The sequence below is a fragment of the Phyllostomus hastatus genome, unplaced genomic scaffold (assembly GCF_019186645.2).
Source record: "Phyllostomus hastatus isolate PE091 unplaced genomic scaffold, TTU_PhHast_1.1 phas_scaffold_21, whole genome shotgun sequence".
NCBI lineage: Eukaryota > Metazoa > Chordata > Mammalia > Chiroptera > Phyllostomidae > Phyllostomus > Phyllostomus hastatus.
This window is the reverse complement of record NW_025334017.1, coordinates 49,281,525-49,299,173: the sequence shown is the minus strand read 5'-3', so window position 1 is coordinate 49,299,173 and position 17,649 is coordinate 49,281,525. Positions and strand designations below refer to the sequence as shown.

The following is a 17,649-nucleotide window of genomic DNA, read 5'->3' as shown; positions in this document are numbered from 1 at the left end:
GACAGCCGACTGCCGTACGGAACTGGCTTCCTAGGAGGTCGGCGAGAAGACAAGCACGTAGGGGTGTCCGACTGCACCCTCGCCTCACACCCGCACCCGTCGGCAGGGCAGGCCACCCCCACAGGCCCAGCAAAGGAAGAGCATCCGGGTCGCCCAGAGCCCAGGAGCCTTAGGAGGCAGGGGGACCAGGCTGGCCGAGTCCGGTCGCCGTTGCCGGAACCCAAATCGCGAGGCCTTGACCACGGGCGGAGGTTTTTTACCGCAGCGCCTCCACCACCTGACCCAACGGCTGCTTCCGGGGCCGGAGGAAGATGTGGCCAGTGTGCAGGGCGCTCCGGGCCTGGGCCCTGCCCTTGACTCGGTCCCCCGGGGCCCGGGCCTGCGGCGGGGGCGGGGGCGTCTCCTACACCCAAGGCCAAAGCCCGGAGCCCCGCACTCGCGAGTACTTTTACTACGTGGATCATCAGGGCCAGGTGGGCTGGGGGCGGGGCCGGGGAGACCCGGGCGGGAAGAGGCGGGGCCCGGGGGCTGACACCCCTGAGGGCGGGGCGAGCCCGGAAGGTTGGGCCAAGTCTGTAAAGTTAGTGAACCCCACTGCGTTGGGCTACGACAACGCGCTGGAGAGACTGGGGCCCTGGTCCCAAACCTAGACTGGTCCCCAGCTGCCAGCTCCACACATGGCTGCGCCTCGCGCGCTTTGCATCCCCAGTCCCTTCCCCATCTTTCAGCCACCAACCCTGGGCCGCCCCGCCTTCTTGGGAAGCCCTGAGGGAGACGATCGCCACTTCCAGGAGGCAGCCTCCGCGGAGGAGGTGGCACATCTGATTAGAAACCTGAGGGAAGAGGGACGGAAAAGGCTTGCCACTTTAGTGAACCTGTGCTCGAGGAAGCACGGCTCGGGGTGCGGGGTAGATTCGGGGAAATTGAAAGGGTAGGTTTACCTACCACGCGCCTCTCTGTATACGGTGTGTACGGACGAGCAAAGAAAGCAGTCACGGGCCTGGGCCCAGGCCAGCCCGGACCTCCCCGCCTTGGGAAGGTCTTCCAGCTGGGATTCATGGGCTACGGCCTGTCCCTCTCTGCAGCTTTTCCTGGATGACTCCAAAATGAAGAACTTCATCACCTGCTTCAAAGGTATTGCTGTGCCCTCCTCTCCCACTTCCCCTCTCCCTTCGGGGAAGGTTTTTGGAGGGCTCCGCTCCCCAACCCGGCCCGCAGCATGGGAATGGGCATCCTGAGCTCAAGAACCCCGCTATCTAGAGTGAAGCCAGGGCAACCCTCCGACCGTCGACTGCTGGCGCCGGCCCTTAGGGTGGCCCAGGGCGAGCAGCTTGCCTGGGGTGGCGGGGCCTGGCATGGTGAACAGTCCCTGTCCTTCGCCTCCCCAGACCCGCAGTTCCTGGTCACCTTCTTCACCCGGCTGAGACCCAACCGCAGCGGGCGCTACGAGGCCTCCTTCCCCTTCCTTTCTCCCTGCGGCAGGGAGCGCAACTTCCTGCGCTGCGAGGACCGGCCGGTGGTCTTTACGCATCTTTTAGCAGCGGGTCCCGGGGCTCCGCGCCTCTCCTACTGCGGCGGCGGCGAGGCCCTGGCCGTGCCCTTCGAGCCAGCACGCCTGATGCCCCTGGCCACCAACGGGCGCCTCTATCACCCGGCGCCAGAGCGCGCGGGCGGCGTGGGCCTGGTGCGCTCGGCCCTGGCCTTCGAGCTCAGCGCCTGCTTCGAGTATTCGCCCGGCGGGTCCGCGCTGCCCTCGCACGTGCGTTGGCAGGGCCGCCGCCTCGCCCTCACCATGGACTTGGCTCCGCTGCTGCTTGCTGGCCCGCCCCTCTGAGCATCCGGCGGGAGGCCGCGGGTCCTCAGGGCCCCGGGCATCCCTCCCGCGCCTCCAGCCCGCGTCGCTGCGCACGCGCCACCTGGAGCGCGCGCTGGCCTAGTGCGCGTGCGCGGGGAGCTACCTCGGTCCCGCCCCTCCCGGCTCTGTCCAAGGTGCTGCCGCGGGCGGTCCCGACTGACGGCGGGAAGGGGCGGACTCCCGGGCCTTTTTCTCTCCCCACACCTCGGGCCTGGGGTGTCCTCTGATTCCGACCGCACTCGCGACGACAGGCCCGGGAGACGGGCGGGAGGTGCTGGGCTCCAGTGCGCGTGCGTGAGCGGCGCCTGCCCCTCCCCCGCCCAGCGCTGCTCGGTGGGCCGAGGCGCCGCCGGCTCCGCGGGGGAGCCGCGCCGCGGGAGCGTCAGGTGAGGGGGCGCCCGACCCAAGGTCAGCGGGCGTGGGGGCGGGATGGGGGCAGTCCCAGGTCTCTCCAGGACACGCTCCAAGGAGGACGTGAGACCTGGCGGGACCACGCCCTGTGCTCGAGGGGTCACGGGGGACGCTGTGGGGAACGAGGCTCCTGGCTCGCAGCTTGCACTGCGCCAGACCGGGTCGCGGGCCTTCCTCCCTTCTCCCCCAGCCCCACACAGATCGGCGTCTTGGAGGCAGTGACAGCTATTCCGAAGCGTAGGCGTGACCCTTCACCCCTGCCCAGCCGGATTAGGGGTTGTCCGCTGGGTAAAAGGATTTGTGGCCGGGCCTCCACGGTGCCTCCCACCTGCGCCCTCATCCCTGTCCCGCTGGCCCGTCGACACGGATCCGCATCTAAGGGTGTCCGTGTGAGCAGCAGTACCTTGAGTCCCAAGGAGAAAGCCAAGAACCTTCTCTACTGGAGAGGCCTTGCCCTGGAGGCTAGGTGTGTGGGCGAGCCCCGAGGTCTGCCCTTTTGCTCAAGGAGATGAATGCCAGGAGCCCAGAGAAGTCTCCCAGTTTCTTGGGGTTCTCACACATCCTGAGACACCTGGGAACTGCCTCTGCCTGGGCCAAACCTATTCCATTAAAACTTTTGCTGTGCCTACCTCATCTCTACTGACTTTAAATAACCATGAGTTACACCTTAGGGCAAGGTTTAAGCAAACACCAAGGCTACTTGGTACCTTTCTACATGGCTCACTCTGGATAGCAGGGAGACCTGGTGATCGACGTGGGGGGTGGTTCACTGTGGCAACCATTTGAAGTGGGGCTTGAGTGCCATCCCTGGCTGGCTTCTCGGCCCAGGCTGCCATCATTAGAGCTGGACTCCTGGTGCCTGACGGTAGACCCAGGCCTCCCCATGGCCCTAGGATCACAGCTGCATGTGTACAATCAACCCTCCGGCACACTGCACATCTGTTCACAGCCCAGGTCGCTACTGAAACTATACTAGGGACCCAGTTGGTGGCCCAAGGGCCCTGTTTCACACTCCAACCATTCTAGGGCCCCACCAACCCCCCAGAAGAGGCACCTTTTTGGGAGCCAGCATGGAGAACACAGGCCTGTAGTTTCCGAGATGATGTTCTTCCCTGTTGTTTGCCTCATCACCCCATTCTCTAACACGCTCCCTGAGAACAAGCCTTCACTCCAAGTAAGCCGCTCCACCCACCCCACCCTCAGGGCAGGGACAGGACAAGGCAGTGCCTTGATTTTTCTGTGGCTGGTGGCTCCCCTGAGACCAATTCCGCCCTTGTCTCCTGTGAAGTGGCAACAGGTGGATTATCACATCAAGGGACAGAGCACGAGGCTCAGGGATGAAGGACTCGAGTGAGGCAGGTGGGGGTGAGGACAAGGACTCTGGGAGCACAGTGGGGGCCTGTGCTCTGCACCACACAAGGTCTCCCACCCAGTCCCCAGAGTGAGGAGTCCACATGCACACGGGGACATGTCGGCCTGAGCCTGCTTTACGTCTGGCCCTCACTTGGGTAACTGGGCCCTGGATTTCACCATCCACAGGCTCCTGAACCCGTGCCTTGCACCAGCCTCTTGCACCCTAGATCCAGAAAGTGGCTGGTTGCCAGGGTGTAGAGGACTGCACTACCCAGGTGTCCACACACCTGAACAAGAAGCCTCACAGAGCCAGCAGAGATGGGATGGTGGGGGGAGGGGGGGCGGCTCTCCCCATGTAGCCTGCGTGCGAGACAGAGGACATCAGAAACTCTAAATTGGAACTTGATGCTGCAGATCCTTGACTATTTTTGTTAAGAAATATTTTATCAGTTTCTTAGATTGATAACTTTTCAAACATTAGACATGGTGTGAGCTTCCATTCATGCTCTTCACTGGCTCTTAAGCGTTAGGGGAAGTCCCGCCAAACTATGTTTCAGGAAGTGCATCCCATCCGGGCCCTGACTGTAGGGAAGCTGGTGAAGAGGCTGCCGCTCTGACTTTGTGGTCCGCAGCGTGTCTCTCGGGAGATGGCCCAGGGGGTTCCTGCGCTGCTGCTGCTGTTGCTGTTGCGTCTGCTCAGTCTCCCACCCTGCACCGCTGGCTGTCCCGCCGACTGCCGCTGCTACAGCACCACGGTGGAGTGTGGGGCCCTGCAGCTGCGTGTGGTCCCACCCGGAATCCCGCCTGGGACGCAGGTGGGAGCTGCATGGGGTTGCAGGCTAGGAATGCCCACAACAGGAGGGAAGGATGTGTATCTAGGTGGGTAGATGGGGACTCTATGTTAGAAGGACACTCCCTCAGGGTGGTAAACACCTGCCAGTCCTCCCTCCCTCTGGCCTGCAGACACTGTTCCTGCAGGACAACAGCATCGCAGGCCTGGAGCCGGGCATCCTGGCGCCCCTTGCCGCCCTGCGTCACCTGTACCTGCACAACAACAGCCTGCGTGCCCTGGAGCCGGGCGCCTTTCGTGCACAGTCTCGCCTGCTGGAGCTCGCGCTCACAGGCAACCGTCTGCGAGGCCTGCGCCTCGGTGCTTTCATTGGCCTGGCCCAGCTGCGTGTACTCTACCTGGCTGGTAACCAGCTAGTGCAGCTGCTGGATTTCACCTTCCTGCATCTGCCGGTGAGAGGGTGTGGGGGAAAAGGGTCATCCTGTGCTGCCAGCTGCTCTGTGGACTGGAGTGGTGAAGGGGACAAGTCAACCAGCCTAGCCTGGTAAGAAGGAGGCATTTCCCTAGGGCCCCTGTCCCTGACCATCTGCTGTCCTCACTTCAGCGCCTGCAGGAGCTGCACCTGCAGGAAAACAGCATCGCACTGCTGGAGGACCAGGCCCTGGCCGGGCTTTCCTCACTGGCACTGCTGGACCTCAGCAGGAACCAGCTAGGCACCATCAGCCGTGAGACCCTGCAGCCCCTGGCCAGCCTGCAGGTCCTGCGCCTCACAGGTACCTCTTGAGCAAGGGGTCTCATGCAAAGGTATCCTCCTTGACCACAGTGCTGGCAGTAGGGAGTAGGCTCAGGTGTCGAGGAAGCTCCAGTAGCAGTGGCTCTGAGCAGCAGACTCGGCAACCCTGCTAGGAAGCCACTAGAATGCTGCTAGGAAAGGGGGTGCTGGTAGGGGCAGAGTTTAGGGAACTTTGTAAGGAGAACAGAAAAGGTATAAGTCTGTAAACGGACTAGACGTGGTTGAGGGACTGGCACACTTTGGGGCCATAAGAGGGTGGGCAGGCAGAAACTGAAAAGATGAGACCGGGATTGGGGGCATTTCCAGGACAGCCCCTGAGACAAGGCTGCCAGGACTTGCGAGGTTTTAGTGACGATGTGATGTCTGTGTGGACACCAGGGTTCCCCCCAAATAGTGGGACTTGTTGCAGAGAGATACTTCGGAAAGACAGGAGGAACGTGCACAGAACTGAAAGGATGTGGGAAGAGCCTGTCTACACTCTGAGGAGCTCAGGGTCAGAGGAAGGGGTGAAAGGGGCCCCTGACACTGAGGGGTGGCAAAGGGTCTCCTGCTGTAGCTAAAAGAACCCCAACTGCACAGGCTGCGATCTGCCGCAGCCCCTGAGTTACCTGCCCATCACTGCTCTGTCCACAGAGAACCCATGGCGCTGTGACTGTGCCCTGCACTGGCTGGGAGCCTGGATCAAGGAGGGGGGTCAGAGGCTGCTCAGCTCCAGGGACAAGAAAATCATGTGTGCAGAGCCCCCACGCCTGGCACTTCAGAGTCTCCTGGACATTTCTGGTAGTAGCCTCATTTGCATCCCGCCTTCTGTCCACGTTGAGCCGCTGGAGGTGATGGCCAACCTAGGTGAGGACCTGCGGATTGCCTGCCAGGCTTCCGGCTACCCCCAGCCTCTGGTAACCTGGAGAAAGGTGGCACAGCTTCGCGAGGGACAACCGCGGGCCCAGGCCCAGCCAGAAGGCTGGGCGCCGGGCTCAGGTGGAAATGCGGCCTCTGATACCGGTAGCGGCATGCTCTTCCTCACCAACATCACCCTGGCCCACGCAGGCAAGTACGAGTGCGAGGCCTCGAACGCCGGCGGCGCCGCTCGCATGCCCTTCCAGTTGTTGGTCAACCTGTCCCAGCAGCAGTTGCAGCTAGCACCTCGGCCGCCCCTGGCCGCGGGCTCTGGTGGCCACGAGCCCCTGCACGAAGAAAGCAGCATGGCCTTCCGCGCTCTGGGCCTGGCCACGCAGACGGCCATTGCGGCGGCCATCACGCTCCTGGCGCTCACAGCGCTGCTGCTGGCCACCTTGATTTGTCGTCGGCGCCGCAGGCGGAAAAAGGCACCAGGACCGCCGGGGGAGGGTGCGCTGTTCGTCAACGACTACTCGGACGGGCCCTGCACCTTCGCGCAGCTCGAGGAGCTCCGCGACGAGCGGGGCCACGAAATGTTCGTCATCGACCGCTCTAAGCCGCTCTTCGCCGAAGGCCCAGCGGAGGCGGCAGAGGGCGCAGAGCCCGGACTGGGGCCCGCGCAGGGGCTCCCGCTGCAACCACCCACCGCCTACGAGATCCACTGCTGAAGGGTGGGGCGGGGCGGCGCGCTCTGATGACGTGAGCCCTGCGGATTGGCCGGCTAGGGGACTGGCTTCGCGCATGCTCCTGCGCGGTCAGTAAAGGGTGGATGCTGCGCACTGTGCGGCGAGCTGTGTGTGAGGTCTGGGGACCCCGAGGGTGGGGTGGGGCATAGGCACCTGAAGACCCCCAGCTCTGCTGATAGAAGCACTGGAAGGTAACCGTCGGATGGTCAGGGAGGCTCCCAGCATCCAACTGAGGTCCTCCAGAAAACCCTCCCACAGTCACGCCCGATTCCAGCTCTGCAAGGCCCGAGCCACGAACTACTGTGGAGGTGGCGGGCATGCCCAGTGGAGGGAGAGAGCAGACTGGGAGGCAGCTGCTAGCCAAGGCCATGCCAGGATGACAGCAGAGTCAGGGACAACTCACTCTAACCAACTGGAACAGAAAGAACAGCCGCAAATTTTAAGTTCCAAATACACTACACATTTGTACCTTAATGACACCCTCTGGCCCCAAAGCCCAGCTCACAGGCAGTCTCCAGGGTGCCAGCACACGGAAAACCGTAACAGGCCCAAGTGCAGGAGGGCCAACCCCCCCCTGAGGCAGGTCCCTGTCCCAGCCACAACCCAGAGCAGTCTTCTCTTGAAGAGGACCCAGAGAGACGCCCGCTCTCTCAGAGCTGGGACCCAAGGAATATTCTGGAGAGGTCCGGGACAGCAGAGGGTAGCCAAGTACAGCCAAACCAAGCAGGAGTGAGCAGGCCCGGAATCCAGACGCCAGGCCCACAGACGTGGGCAAGTCACGGAAGCAGGTGCAGGGCCAGCTGTGCAGGGCCCCGCAGAATGCGCAGGGAGGTTCAAGGTACACCCAAGAAGCAAGGAAATCAAGACCAGTGCCTTTGTGTCAGACTTCCAGCAGGGTCCCAGCAAAGGCTCTGCCTACCCAGGAGGGGGTGGGGCCTCCAGCAGCCCTGGACTCCGGGACAGCCTGTTTCTCACCCGAAGCCCAGAGATCACAAGCTGAAGTAGTCTGCGGCCAGGCGCCCATAAATGTCCGTGGTCCAGACCACATGGGCACGACCTGAGGCCAGAAGCAGCTGGTGCAACTCAGCCTCCACACGGGCGAATTTCTCCTCATTGATGGAGGCCTCCAGCAGGACAGAGGCAGGTGGCGGCCAGGGCAGACCCTCATAGCAGTCCACAGGGAAGGGGTGCACCACCGTGCGCAGCTCAGCCTGTGCTGCCGAGTCCCGAAGGAGCTCCTTGAGGCCTGCCATGGATAGCGGGTTGCCATAGAGGCCGAGGTAGCGGAGGCTAGCACAGCGAGTCAGCACTGGGAGTGTGGCCAGCAGCTGGGTGTCAGCAAGCTGGCATTCGGTCAGCTCGAGGTGCAGCAGTGTGGCTGCTGCCGCCTGCAGCAGACCCTGAAAGGGTTCCAGCTGGCTGCCAGACAGGTCGTTGCCACTTAGGTCCAACTTCTTGAGGTGGACAGCGTGGGGGCTTCGTGCCAGGAAGCGCAGATCCTCAGGCAGCAGAGCGCAGAAGGCCAGCTCCAGGCTCTCTAGAGGGCTCTGCAGTGTGCTGTAGGGAAAACAAGGGGCTGTGAGCAGGCAGGGCCAAAGGAGGGTCTCGGGGAAAGGAGGAGTAGAACAGTAACGGGGCCCACACACCTGAGCAGCAGGTCCAGCCGCCCCGAGAGCAGAGAGGAGCCCATGCTGAGCTCCCGCAGGCAGGTGAAGCGGCCCATCTGGGCCAAGAAGTAGCGGAAGTTGTCCTCGCCATCCACAGAGGGCTGCCGTGAGTCCCCATGCACATAGTGCAGCCGAAGGCTGGCCAAGTGCTGAAAACGGGCCACATGTGGAATGATGACAGACAGGCCACGCAGGCCCAAGTTGTTGAAGCGCAGGTCCACGCGGCGCAGGCAGCCTGCATCCAGCAGCTGCAGCAGGGCCACGGTGTTGCGCATGGGCAGGTCCTCAGCCCGCAGGTCCCGGCAGCAGAGCCGTAGAGGGCTGCCCGCACTGCTACGGAGGGCCTCCCGCAGGAATGCATAAGAGGCCCGGTTCACGCGAAGGTCCACACGCACCTCTACAGGAACAGGGGCCGGCCCGGGCTCCACAGTGCCCCCCTGCTGTTGTGCGATGCATGTGCGGGCCACAGCTGCCGTGCAGTCCCACATGCTCATGGTGCCGGGGTCCTGCTCCACACCATCGTCCAGGAGGCCCGTCATGTCCAGCACCCGCAGTGCATGCTTCCTGGGAGCATGGGAAGGCTGAGGCAGGTGACAAGGGGCAGAGCCCACACCCACTCCCAGCCACCCTAGGACAGAAGCAACATGCCTCTTCCTGCAGTGAACTCTTACACCAGCCTGAAACCTCTCAGGGGATCCTCTTTGAACCCCCCAAAGCCCGAGGGCCCCCCGGGGTGAGCCCGTACCTGCAGAAGGGCTGTGTGCCGGCCTCAGCCTCTGGGGTGTGGAGCCGGGCTGTGAGCCCCAGGATCACGGCCTGCATGCTCTCCGTGCTGGGCCGCTCCTGTAGCAGCGCCCGGCTGCAATGGGTGCACTCCTGCAGAAGCTGCTGGAAGCTGAGCAGAGGAAAGGGCCACGTGTGCACCAGCTCACGCAGCACAACGGTCTTCTTGTCCATGAAGGCCACCTTGAACAGCAGGGGGAAGAGCTCACGAGGCAGCAGGGGCAGGGCCTGGCAGGCTGCGGGCTGGCACTGGAGCACCTGCCGTGTACTCAGGAACACAAGAGTGTGCATGGCGCTGGGCCAGAGAGCAAGCCACCTGCAGGGAAGGGACCTTCAGTGGGGAGGACAGACCACAGGCCACCACCTGCCACAGACTCCTTCACACACTAGTAGTAGGAAAGCCCAGCATAGTGCCTGCCAGAGTCAGTGCTCAGTGGGGCCACAGCCCTGAAGAGCAAATGTTAGGTACCTAGCAATGAGCCAGGCAGAGTGCAGAGGGGAACAAGGCAACCCCCTAGTTCCCACCCTCCAGAAACCCGGGACCTCTTCAGGGACACAAAACCATCAAACAGCACATGAGAGCATGGCACCAAAGAGGACACACCCGTCTGGGTGTGCTTTTGACAGCTGTTGCCTGCAGGGCCCCCCATCTGTACTTCGGGCCTTCCAAATTACAAAGCTGTTTGTTAGAGAGCCTCTCTCCCTGAAAAGTAGAATAAAGTTCCGGCCATTCGCACTTCGTAAGCACTACAGGAGTGGGATCCTGGAAGGAGGGGCTGGAGGCTGCATCACAGTTCCCTCCCCTCCCCTTCTCAGAGGATCCTGCAGGCTGCCCCCGATCTTGTGCACAGTTGCAGAGAGCGGCTGGAAGCACACAGATGCACCTCAATAAACACCAGGGCAGGTAGAAAGGACCAGGACCCAAGGAGAGGCCAGATGGCCTGAGTAATCCAAGCCCTCAACATGACCCCCAGTCCTAACTTCTGTGTCCAGAAGTGTCGTTAGGCATGGACAGCAACTGTCACCCACCGAGGGCCTTGTCACCTATCTAAACATCTCCCTCCTTGCTAAAGAACCATCTTGAGAGACCAAGTCTCACACCCACTGGATTCAGAAGACCCAGGCCAGAGAGGGCTCAAACGGCTACAGGCAGCCGCCAGAGTGGCATCCAGGCTCACAGGAGGCACAAAGAAGAGGCTGAAGGCACAGGGACCTGGGTGTCGGCTATTCTGCTGAATTAGAGTACCTCATCCCCCGAACTGCCTCCCGATCAGCCCCCTGAAAACGGATGAGCGCTGAGCACTCGGCCTTCCCCGCAGGGCTGCAGCCCGGGCGCTGAGCGCGGGGAGGGGAAGTCTGGCCGCGGACCTCGCACACAACGTGAGCCCTTAGGGCACTGGTTCCTGAGAAGTCCCGGCCGCCAAGCCTCAGCCTCACTCTGCCTGTGGACAAATCTCGCGAGGACGATTCATACCTCGCTGTGACAGGACAGATCAACCGAGCACCTGTCACGAGAGGAAACGAAAGCAGCCAGTATGGTCACCGAGGGAGGAGCCTCTGAGCGGTAGCCGCCGCCCCCTCCCGCCGCCCCGCGGCTCCCGGCGTTTCTCGAAGGCCGCGGCGAGGCTCCTCCCGGCCCTGTGGGAGGCGCTCAATCCGACGCCCTCCTCCTCCCGGTGCGTCGCCCCCGAGACCCGAGGCCGCTCAGCGGGGCGCGGGAATCCGGGTCCGTCCCTGCCCCACAGCTTCACCACCCGGGCTCACGCGCCCGCCTCGAGTGGACTAGCAGGGCCGGGAGTGCACGCCGCCGCGCTCCGTCGTCGGCAGGCGGCCCGCGCTCGCCGGCCCCGCAGCCGCCTCCACCGCAGACAGCCCCGCCTCGCCTCGCCGTGCGCCGCGCCCCGCCCAGCGCGGCCGCGCGCCGCGATGACGTAATCTCCCCCTATTGGCTGCCCCTCCAGGGCCGCGAGGATTGGCCGCCCTGGCCCAGGGGCCGCCCCCGCCGCGGGAAATTCGCGGGGCGCGGAGCCCGTGGGACTCGCGCGCCATGGAGCGGCTGCGGGACGTGCGGGCGCAGCTGCAGGCGTGGGAGCGCGCGTTCTGGGAGCAGCGCGGACGGCGGCCGGGCCAGGTGCGGGCTGCCCGGGGGCGGGGGGCTGAGGGCGCGGCCCCGGGCTGATGCACTCCCCTCACAGGAGGACGTGAAAGCGGCGCCCAAGGAGACCCGCGGTGAGCGCGCGAGGAGGAGAGGACTGCAGGGCGGACGGGTCAGAGGGACGGGGAGTGCGGGAGCGGAGCGGGACCCACCCTAACCCCTGACCCCGCCCCCAGCGCTCTACCGGGAGTATCGCGCTCTGAAGGAGGCCCTGCAACAGGCCGGCGGCGTCGGTTCCCGTGGCCCCGAGCATTCGGTTCCAGCGGCAGCGGAGGAGGTACCCGGGCCCCGATACTCTAGTCTCCCGGTTTAGCTTTCTGTTTGGCGGCGCCAAGAGGAGTCGTGTCCCAACCCCCGTAGGGCACAGAACTTGGGGGAAGGGCTCGACTGGGTGGAGATCCAGGACCCACTTCAGGTCTCTGAGGGGCTGGGGAGGTGGGCTGGAGACACCTTTGTCCCCCACACCAACCTTTCCGTCCCCACTGTCTCCTGCAGATGCCAGAGCCTAGCTGCTGGGGCTCCCACCTGAATCGGGCTGTAACCCGCTGTCCCCATCCTACTCCAGGGCCAAGTCCCCGGGGGTCTGTGCAGGACTATGGGGAGAGGCTTAAGGCAAACTTAAAGGTTACTCTACAGGTGAGGAGTAAAGCACTGCACGCGGTCAGACCTTGGGCCAGAACTGCCCTTTTCCCCGGGGGCAGGATCACCAGAAACTCCACTAGTGCACGCGCACTAGTACACACGCGTGTGCCAGCATTAATCAGGCCGCAACTTCTGAAAGGTGATCGGGACCAGCTTCCGCTCTCATCTTCCTTTCTTTTGCAGCCTTACTGCGGGCGGTTTAGGGGGACTCGGGCAGGTTCCAGAGTCTGCAGCAGCCCAGGGCCTGGTTCCCACTTGTTTTTCTGTCCAACCCCTCCCAGGCTGGGCCGGCCCTGAGCCGCACACCCCGGACTCCCCGAAGACCCTCGCCCAAGGTGCCTTCCCTGGGGCCACCAGCTGCAGGGGCTACCCCCGTGTCTCCTAAAGAGGTCAGTGAGGTGCCTCTGCAGCTTCCCAGGCCCCTGCCGAGGCCAGGCCGGCTCCAGCAGCTGCAGGAGTCCCTGAGCCTGCGGCTAGGCTCCCTGGACCCCGACTGGCTGCAGCGGTGTCACCAAGTGACCCTAGGTTTTCCGGGGGCATCTGAGGCCTGCCCGCCCGCCCTGGGTGCAGAAGAGCCACAGCCCCCGACCTCAGGTGTCCCGTCTGTCCTCGGCCCCGGCATGGGCCTGGAGGCACCTTCACAGAGCCCGGAGGCTCCAGGTCGTCAGGCAGCTGGAGTCGGTGCAGGGAGCCCCTCACCGGGCAGCAGTCAAGGCAAGAAGCGGAGACGGAACGGGGAGCCAGAGACGCCCCCTGCACAGGCGAAGCAGCACAGCAGCCAGGCGGGCGCCCCTTCCGAGGGAGCTGGGGCTGCAGTGCGGGTGAACGACGGTCCAGGGGAGCCCGCGCTGGCACAGCCCCTCAGCAGCCCGTCGGCCCCCAGGTACTACAGCCTCCCCGCAGGGTCGCCTTGAGTTGGGCCAGGGTGAGGAGGGCCATGGGCAGAGCGCACCTGCGTGTCGCTTCTAGGCCAGCAGTGCGGAACAGGGGCAACTATGTCCGGCTCAACATGAAGCAGAAGCGCTATGTGCGGGGCCCGGCCCACCGTGGCAGGCTCCTCCGGAAGCAGGTGAGATGGCGGCGGGTGCTCCCCTCACCCCGAGGCCTCTCCCCTTGTGACTGTCCTCTGTGCCCCAACCCAGGCGTGGAAGCAGAAGTGGAAGAAGAAAGGGGAATGTTTTGGGGGTGGTCAGCCCGGAGCCACAGACAAGGATTCTTGCTTTCGATGTGGGCAGTTCGGCCACTGGGCATCCCAGTGCCTGCAACGAGGTGAGGCCCTTCCAGACCCGTCCTGGACAGTGTTGGGTCAACACTGCTTGGAGAGGGTGCTGTGCCTTTTGGGGTGGGGACAGCCTGGCTTCAGCAAAGGCCCTCTCAACTCCCTGTCCTAGGTCCAGAACCTGCCCCGGCCCCCCAGGAGGAGGGTGGCAAAGACGAAGATGACATACAAGCGCTGTCCATGTTGGAAGCAGTAGCTCAGAGGACAGGCCCTGCCTGCCGCCAGCACGCTGGTGAGAGGCGGTGTGGCCGGCGGCCTTCTTGGTAGAATGACGCCAGCCCAGTCTGGGCTCCCACACCACCCTCTCCTGCCCCCAGCAGGTGAGGGCGATGGAGAGCCTGCTGGGCCTGAGTTGCTGGTGCCCACGGAGGGGCCTGTGCCCAGGCCACCCTGTACACCCCAGACTGTGCCACCACTCTACCTGCCGGGGCCCTTGGGGCAGGTGGCAGGTGAGTGGAAGCTTACCAGCCTTTACTGAGGGGTGGGGGCAACTTGGGGCCACACTGACCAACACCTGTGTCCACAGAGACGCCAGCTGAGGTGTTTCAGACCCTGGAGCAGCTGGGGCACCATGCTTTCCGCCCTGGGCAGGAACACGCCATCATGCGAATCTTGTCTGGTGAGCGTGGCTGCCGGGGGACACGCAGGGGTGAGGCCAGGCCGCATAGAACCACTGCTGACCTCCGTCCCACCCAGGCCTGTCCACGCTGCTGGTGCTGCCCACGGGCACTGGCAAGTCCCTGTGTTACCAGCTCCCTGCCCTGCTCTACGCCCGGCGAAGCCCCTGCCTCACGCTGGTCATCTCTCCTCTCCTGTCCCTCATGGATGACCAGGTGTGTGGACGGGACCCTCGGGCATGGGCAGAAGGCAGGCACCGGCACCCGTGGCCTTTTGTCCCCTTGCACTGCTACTTCTTACCAAATCCCAGTCCCGGAGCTGCAAGCATCTCAACAGTTGTCAGCCCACCAGCTCTGTCCATAGTCCCCTCACTGGTGGTGACCCAAGGACAGCAGGGACAGGGTAGCCAGACCCTCCCCTGAAAGGAGCCGTGGGGAAGGGACATGTCCCCAGTGGGCCTGTCTCTCCCCTGGGCTAGAGACAGTGGTAGCTAGAGCTGAGCAACTTGGAGAGGCATTTGGGATAGGGCCGGGACTGAGTGGCCTTCGACAGGCTCTGCTCCCATCCCTGTAGGTGTCTGGCCTGCCCCCAGGCCTGAAGGCGGCCTGCGTGCACTCAGGCATGACCAGGAAACAGCAGGACTCGGCCCTGCAGAGGGTGAGGGCCTTGTGGGGCAAGACCCTTGGGGGTGGCAGGCGGGGCCCTGGGCGGCGGTCCTAACCATTGGTCCTCAGGCGCGGGCAGCCCAGGTGCAAGTGCTGATGCTGTCGCCCGAGGCAGTGGTCGGAGCTGGAGCTTGGGGCCTCGCCTGCCTCTCTCGGCTGCCACCCGTGGCCTTTGTCTGCGTCGACGAAGCCCACTGCCTGTCCCAGTGGTCTCACAACTTCCGGCCTTGCTACCTGCGTGTATGCAAGGTGAGCCTTGTCCTGGGTGCAGTGAGCAGGGGCGGGAGGGAGGGGGCCATCCTCACCGAGCCGTCCCTGCACAGGTGCTTCGGGAGCACCTGGGGGTGCGCTGCTTCCTGGGCCTCACGGCCACGGCCACGCGCAGCACCGCCCTCGACGTGGCCAAGCACCTGGGCGTGCCCGAGGAGGCTGTCCTCAGGGGACCCGTCACCATCCCCGCCAACCTGCACCTCTCCGTGTCCATGGACAGGGACCCCGACCAGGTGGGTGCGCACACACCTGGCAGAGGCCCGGATGCCCGGTGGCCGTCACTGGGCCGCCGCTGTGTCTCCGCAGGCCCTGGTGACGCTGCTGCAGGGCGACCGTTTCCGCGCTCTGGACTCGGTCATCGTCTACTGCACCCGGCGAGAGGACACCGAGCGCGTCTCTGCTCTGCTCCGCACCCGCCTCCCTGAGGCCCGGGCCCCGGGGCGTGGAGGTGAGTTTGGGACAGGCCTGTGCCCCACCGGCCCGCCCACGCATGCACTTCACCGAGCATTTGTGTCGCCCCTGCAGGCCGGGCCCGGGGGGCCGTGGCCGAAGCCTACCACGCCGGCCTGTGCGGCCGGGAGCGGCGGCGGGTGCAGCAGGCCTTCATGGCGGGCCGGCTGCGGGTGGTGGTGGCCACGGTGGCCTTCGGGATGGGGCTGGACCGGCCGGATGTCCGGGCTGTGCTGCACCTGGGGCTGCCCCCGAGCTTCGAGAGCTACGTGCAGGCCATAGGCCGGGCCGGGCGTGACGGGCAGCCCGCGCAGTGCCACCTCTTCCTCCAGCCCCAGGTGGGTACCCACCCGCTGGAGCTCCCCCGCCTCCCCGCCGCCCCCAGCCCGGCACCACCGCCACACGCTCACAGCCCTCCCGCTGCAGGGCGAGGACCTCCGGGAGCTGCGCAGACACGTGCACGCCAGAGCCACCGACTTCCTGGCCGTTAAGAAGCTGGTGCGGCGCGTGTTCCCGCCCTGCTCCTGCGCCCAGCGGCTGCCAGAGCAAGAGGGAGGCAGGAGGCAGGAGGGGCCGTTGAGTGAGCAGGCGGCGCGGTGCCTGGGCCATGTGCGGGCACTCCCGGTGCAGCCGACAGTGCAGGCTCTGGACATGCCTGAAGAGGGTGAGGGGCTGGGGCGGGTGTTGTGGCGCGGGGGGGGGTCCCTGCACAGCCCCAGGTACCCTGAGTGCAGTCCTGTCCCCAGTCATTGAGACCCTGCTGTGCTACTTGGAGCTGCACCCGCAGCACTGGCTGGAGCTGCTGACACCCACCTACGCCTGCTGCCGCCTGCGCTTCCCGGGGGGCCCCACCCAGCTGCAGGCCCTGGCCGGCAGGTGAGCACGGGTCCCGCCCCAGAGTGGAGAGGGGGACAGAGGACATGGGCTACCAATTACTCGTCCCTCCTCCCGGCACAGGTGTCCCCCACTAGCTGCGTACTTGGCTCAGCAGCCACCCGAGAACGCAGACGGGGGAAGCAGCTCTGTGGAGCTGAACGTGGTCGAGCTGGTGGACTCCATGGGCTGGGAGCTGGCCCCTGTGCGGAAGGCGCTCCGCCAACTGCAGTGGGACCCAGAGCCCAGGACAGGTGTGCCCCGCCCCACGCCCTGCCTGCCAGGCACCTGCCCGCCCGTCTGCCCGTCTGACACGCTCTGTGGCAGGTGTGCCTCGGGACACGGGAGTGCTGGTGGAGTTCAGCGAGCTGGCCTTCCACCTGCGCAGCCCCGGGGACCTGACGGCCCAGGAGAAGGACCAGATCTGTGACTTCCTGTATGACCGAGTGCGGGCCAGAGAGCAGGAGGCCCTGGCCTGCCTGCGCCTTGTGTTCCAGGCCTTTCACAGGTGCGGGGGAGGGCGGGCAGAACGCGGCCACCCCACCCCCAAGGGCAGCTCTGACGAGCTCATCCCACCCCAGTGTAGCCTTCCCCAGCTGCGGGCCGTGCCTGGACCAGCCAGACGAGGACCGCAGCGCCAGGCTCAAGGCCCTGCTCAGCCACTACTTTGAGGAAGAGAGTCCAGGGGTCTCGGGGGAAGCCCAGGGCCCAGAGCCTGGGCAGGCCGAGGTAAGTGCTGGCCCTCCCTGGGGCAGAGTTAGGCAGCCTCACCCACATGCACACACCCACCTCCTGCTCTGTCCTGGGGCCTGTGGAGCCACGCGCCCAGGAAGCTCAAGTTGGCCGGACGTGCCCCCACCCGCAGCTCCAGGACTGGGAGGACCAGGTCCGCAGGGAGGTCCGTCACTTCCTGTCCTTGTGGCCGGAGCAGCAGTTCTCAGGCAGGGCTGTGGCCCGCATCTTCCACGGCATCGGTGAGGGCCCGGGAGGCTCGGCCCCAACTCGGGCGCGGGCAGGGCTGGACTCAGCGCACGGCCTCAGGCCCGTGTCTCCCCTTCCACCACAGGAAGCCCCTGCTTTCCAGCCCAGGTGTATGGGCGAGACCGGCGCTTTTGGAGGAAGTACCTGCACCTGAGCTTCCACGCCCTGATGCGCCTGGCCACAGAGGAGATCCTGCTGTGGGGCCGCTGACCACCTTGCCTCAGGCAGGCCCTGTTCCCCTCGTCAGACGGGGGTGTGGACAGGGATGTCTTACCGCACAGAGAGTGGCAGGTGTAAGACACAGACAAGGGAACGTCAGTGGCCAGGACAGTGACTGAGCACCTTGGGCAAAGCATACTGCCAGGACTGTGGGCACAAGGAGTTCCCCCCCCCCCAAAAAAAAAAAGCAAAAACAAAAGATGCTGAAGTTTTTAGGGATCCTCCTTTTGGGTGGGGTGGTGCCACAGCCTCGGGACAGCCT

General features: G+C 64.7%; 4 protein-coding genes across 10 annotated transcripts; 3 read left to right on the top strand and 1 right to left on the bottom strand.

Moving 5' to 3' along the window:
- Positions 1 to 45: 45 nt before the first annotated feature.
- On the top strand, positions 46 to 2,894 carry CUNH8orf82 (chromosome unknown C8orf82 homolog). Its single transcript, XM_045860947.1, has 3 exons — positions 46 to 473; positions 1,086 to 1,134; positions 1,389 to 2,894. The coding sequence occupies exons 1-3, from the start codon at positions 312 to 314 to the stop codon at positions 1,832 to 1,834; spliced, it is 657 nt and encodes a 218-aa protein (XP_045716903.1). The 5' UTR covers positions 46 to 311; the 3' UTR covers positions 1,835 to 2,894.
- LRRC24 (leucine rich repeat containing 24) lies at positions 2,111 to 6,878 on the top strand. 6 transcript variants are annotated; one of them, XM_045860887.1, is made up of 5 exons: positions 2,111 to 2,241; positions 4,208 to 4,434; positions 4,583 to 4,861; positions 5,014 to 5,182; positions 5,836 to 6,878. In XM_045860887.1, the coding sequence occupies exons 2-5, from the start codon at positions 4,267 to 4,269 to the stop codon at positions 6,765 to 6,767; spliced, it is 1,548 nt and encodes a 515-aa protein (XP_045716843.1). In that variant the 5' UTR covers positions 2,111 to 2,241; positions 4,208 to 4,266; the 3' UTR covers positions 6,768 to 6,878. The 6 variants fall into 6 exon arrangements, with proteins under 6 accessions (XP_045716843.1, XP_045716844.1, XP_045716842.1 ...); XM_045860888.1 differs by having other exon boundaries at positions 2,128 to 2,241; positions 4,252 to 4,434; XM_045860886.1 differs by lacking the exon at positions 2,111 to 2,241 and adding an exon at positions 2,616 to 2,732.
- Positions 6,879 to 7,222: 344 nt separating this feature from the next.
- On the bottom strand, positions 7,223 to 11,136 carry LRRC14 (leucine rich repeat containing 14). 2 transcript variants are annotated; one of them, XM_045860918.1, is made up of 4 exons: positions 10,604 to 11,136; positions 9,198 to 9,551; positions 8,432 to 9,016; positions 7,223 to 8,342 (listed from the first exon to the last, which is right to left on the bottom strand). In XM_045860918.1, exons 2-4 carry the CDS (start codon positions 9,524 to 9,526, stop codon positions 7,775 to 7,777), a joined length of 1,482 nt encoding a protein of 493 aa, XP_045716874.1. In that variant the 5' UTR covers positions 9,527 to 9,551; positions 10,604 to 11,136; the 3' UTR covers positions 7,223 to 7,774. The 2 variants fall into 2 exon arrangements, with proteins under 2 accessions (XP_045716874.1, XP_045716873.1); XM_045860917.1 differs by having other exon boundaries at positions 10,710 to 10,846.
- A 70-nt stretch (positions 11,137 to 11,206) lies between these two features.
- Positions 11,207 to 17,572, top strand: RECQL4 (RecQ like helicase 4). The gene is given in 23 exon segments (XM_045860818.1): positions 11,207 to 11,366; positions 11,431 to 11,464; positions 11,567 to 11,667; positions 11,886 to 12,026; positions 12,314 to 12,941; positions 12,944 to 13,101; positions 13,175 to 13,301; positions 13,424 to 13,543; positions 13,629 to 13,760; positions 13,838 to 13,930; positions 14,008 to 14,144; positions 14,503 to 14,586; positions 14,664 to 14,843; positions 14,918 to 15,097; positions 15,171 to 15,312; positions 15,390 to 15,652; positions 15,741 to 15,978; positions 16,061 to 16,190; positions 16,272 to 16,441; positions 16,515 to 16,695; positions 16,769 to 16,916; positions 17,053 to 17,161; positions 17,254 to 17,572. Coding segments are annotated over 23 exon segments (3,705 nt in total). The 5' UTR covers positions 11,207 to 11,282; the 3' UTR covers positions 17,379 to 17,572.
- Positions 17,573 to 17,649: the final 77 nt, after the last annotated feature.

What these genes read in the sequence shown, in the direction of transcription:
- LRRC24 (XM_045860884.1), top strand. Translation starts at nt 3,366, where the DNA reads ATGATGTTCTTCCCTGTTGTTTGCCTCATCACCCCATTCTCTAACACG. An exon ending in GAATCCCGCCTGGGACGCAG is followed by an intron (nt 4,435 to 4,582) that starts GTGGGAGCTGCA and finishes TCTGGCCTGCAG; the next exon opens with ACACTGTTCCTGCAGGACAA. An exon ending in GCAGGTCCTGCGCCTCACAG is followed by an intron (nt 5,183 to 5,835) that starts GTACCTCTTGAG and finishes CTCTGTCCACAG; the next exon opens with AGAACCCATGGCGCTGTGAC.
- LRRC14 (XM_045860918.1), bottom strand. Translation starts at nt 9,526, where the DNA reads ATGCACACTCTTGTGTTCCTGAGTACACGGCAGGTGCTCCAGTGCCAG. An exon ending in GGCACACAGCCCTTCTGCAG is followed by an intron (nt 9,017 to 9,197) that starts GTACGGGCTCAC and finishes CCATGCTCCCAG; the next exon opens with GAAGCATGCACTGCGGGTGC. An exon ending in CGGCTGGACCTGCTGCTCAG is followed by an intron (nt 8,343 to 8,431) that starts GTGTGTGGGCCC and finishes TTTTCCCTACAG; the next exon opens with CACACTGCAGAGCCCTCTAG.
- CUNH8orf82 (XM_045860947.1), top strand. Translation starts at nt 312, where the DNA reads ATGTGGCCAGTGTGCAGGGCGCTCCGGGCCTGGGCCCTGCCCTTGACT. An exon ending in ACGTGGATCATCAGGGCCAG is followed by an intron (nt 474 to 1,085) that starts GTGGGCTGGGGG and finishes CCCTCTCTGCAG; the next exon opens with CTTTTCCTGGATGACTCCAA. An exon ending in CTTCATCACCTGCTTCAAAG is followed by an intron (nt 1,135 to 1,388) that starts GTATTGCTGTGC and finishes TCGCCTCCCCAG; the next exon opens with ACCCGCAGTTCCTGGTCACC.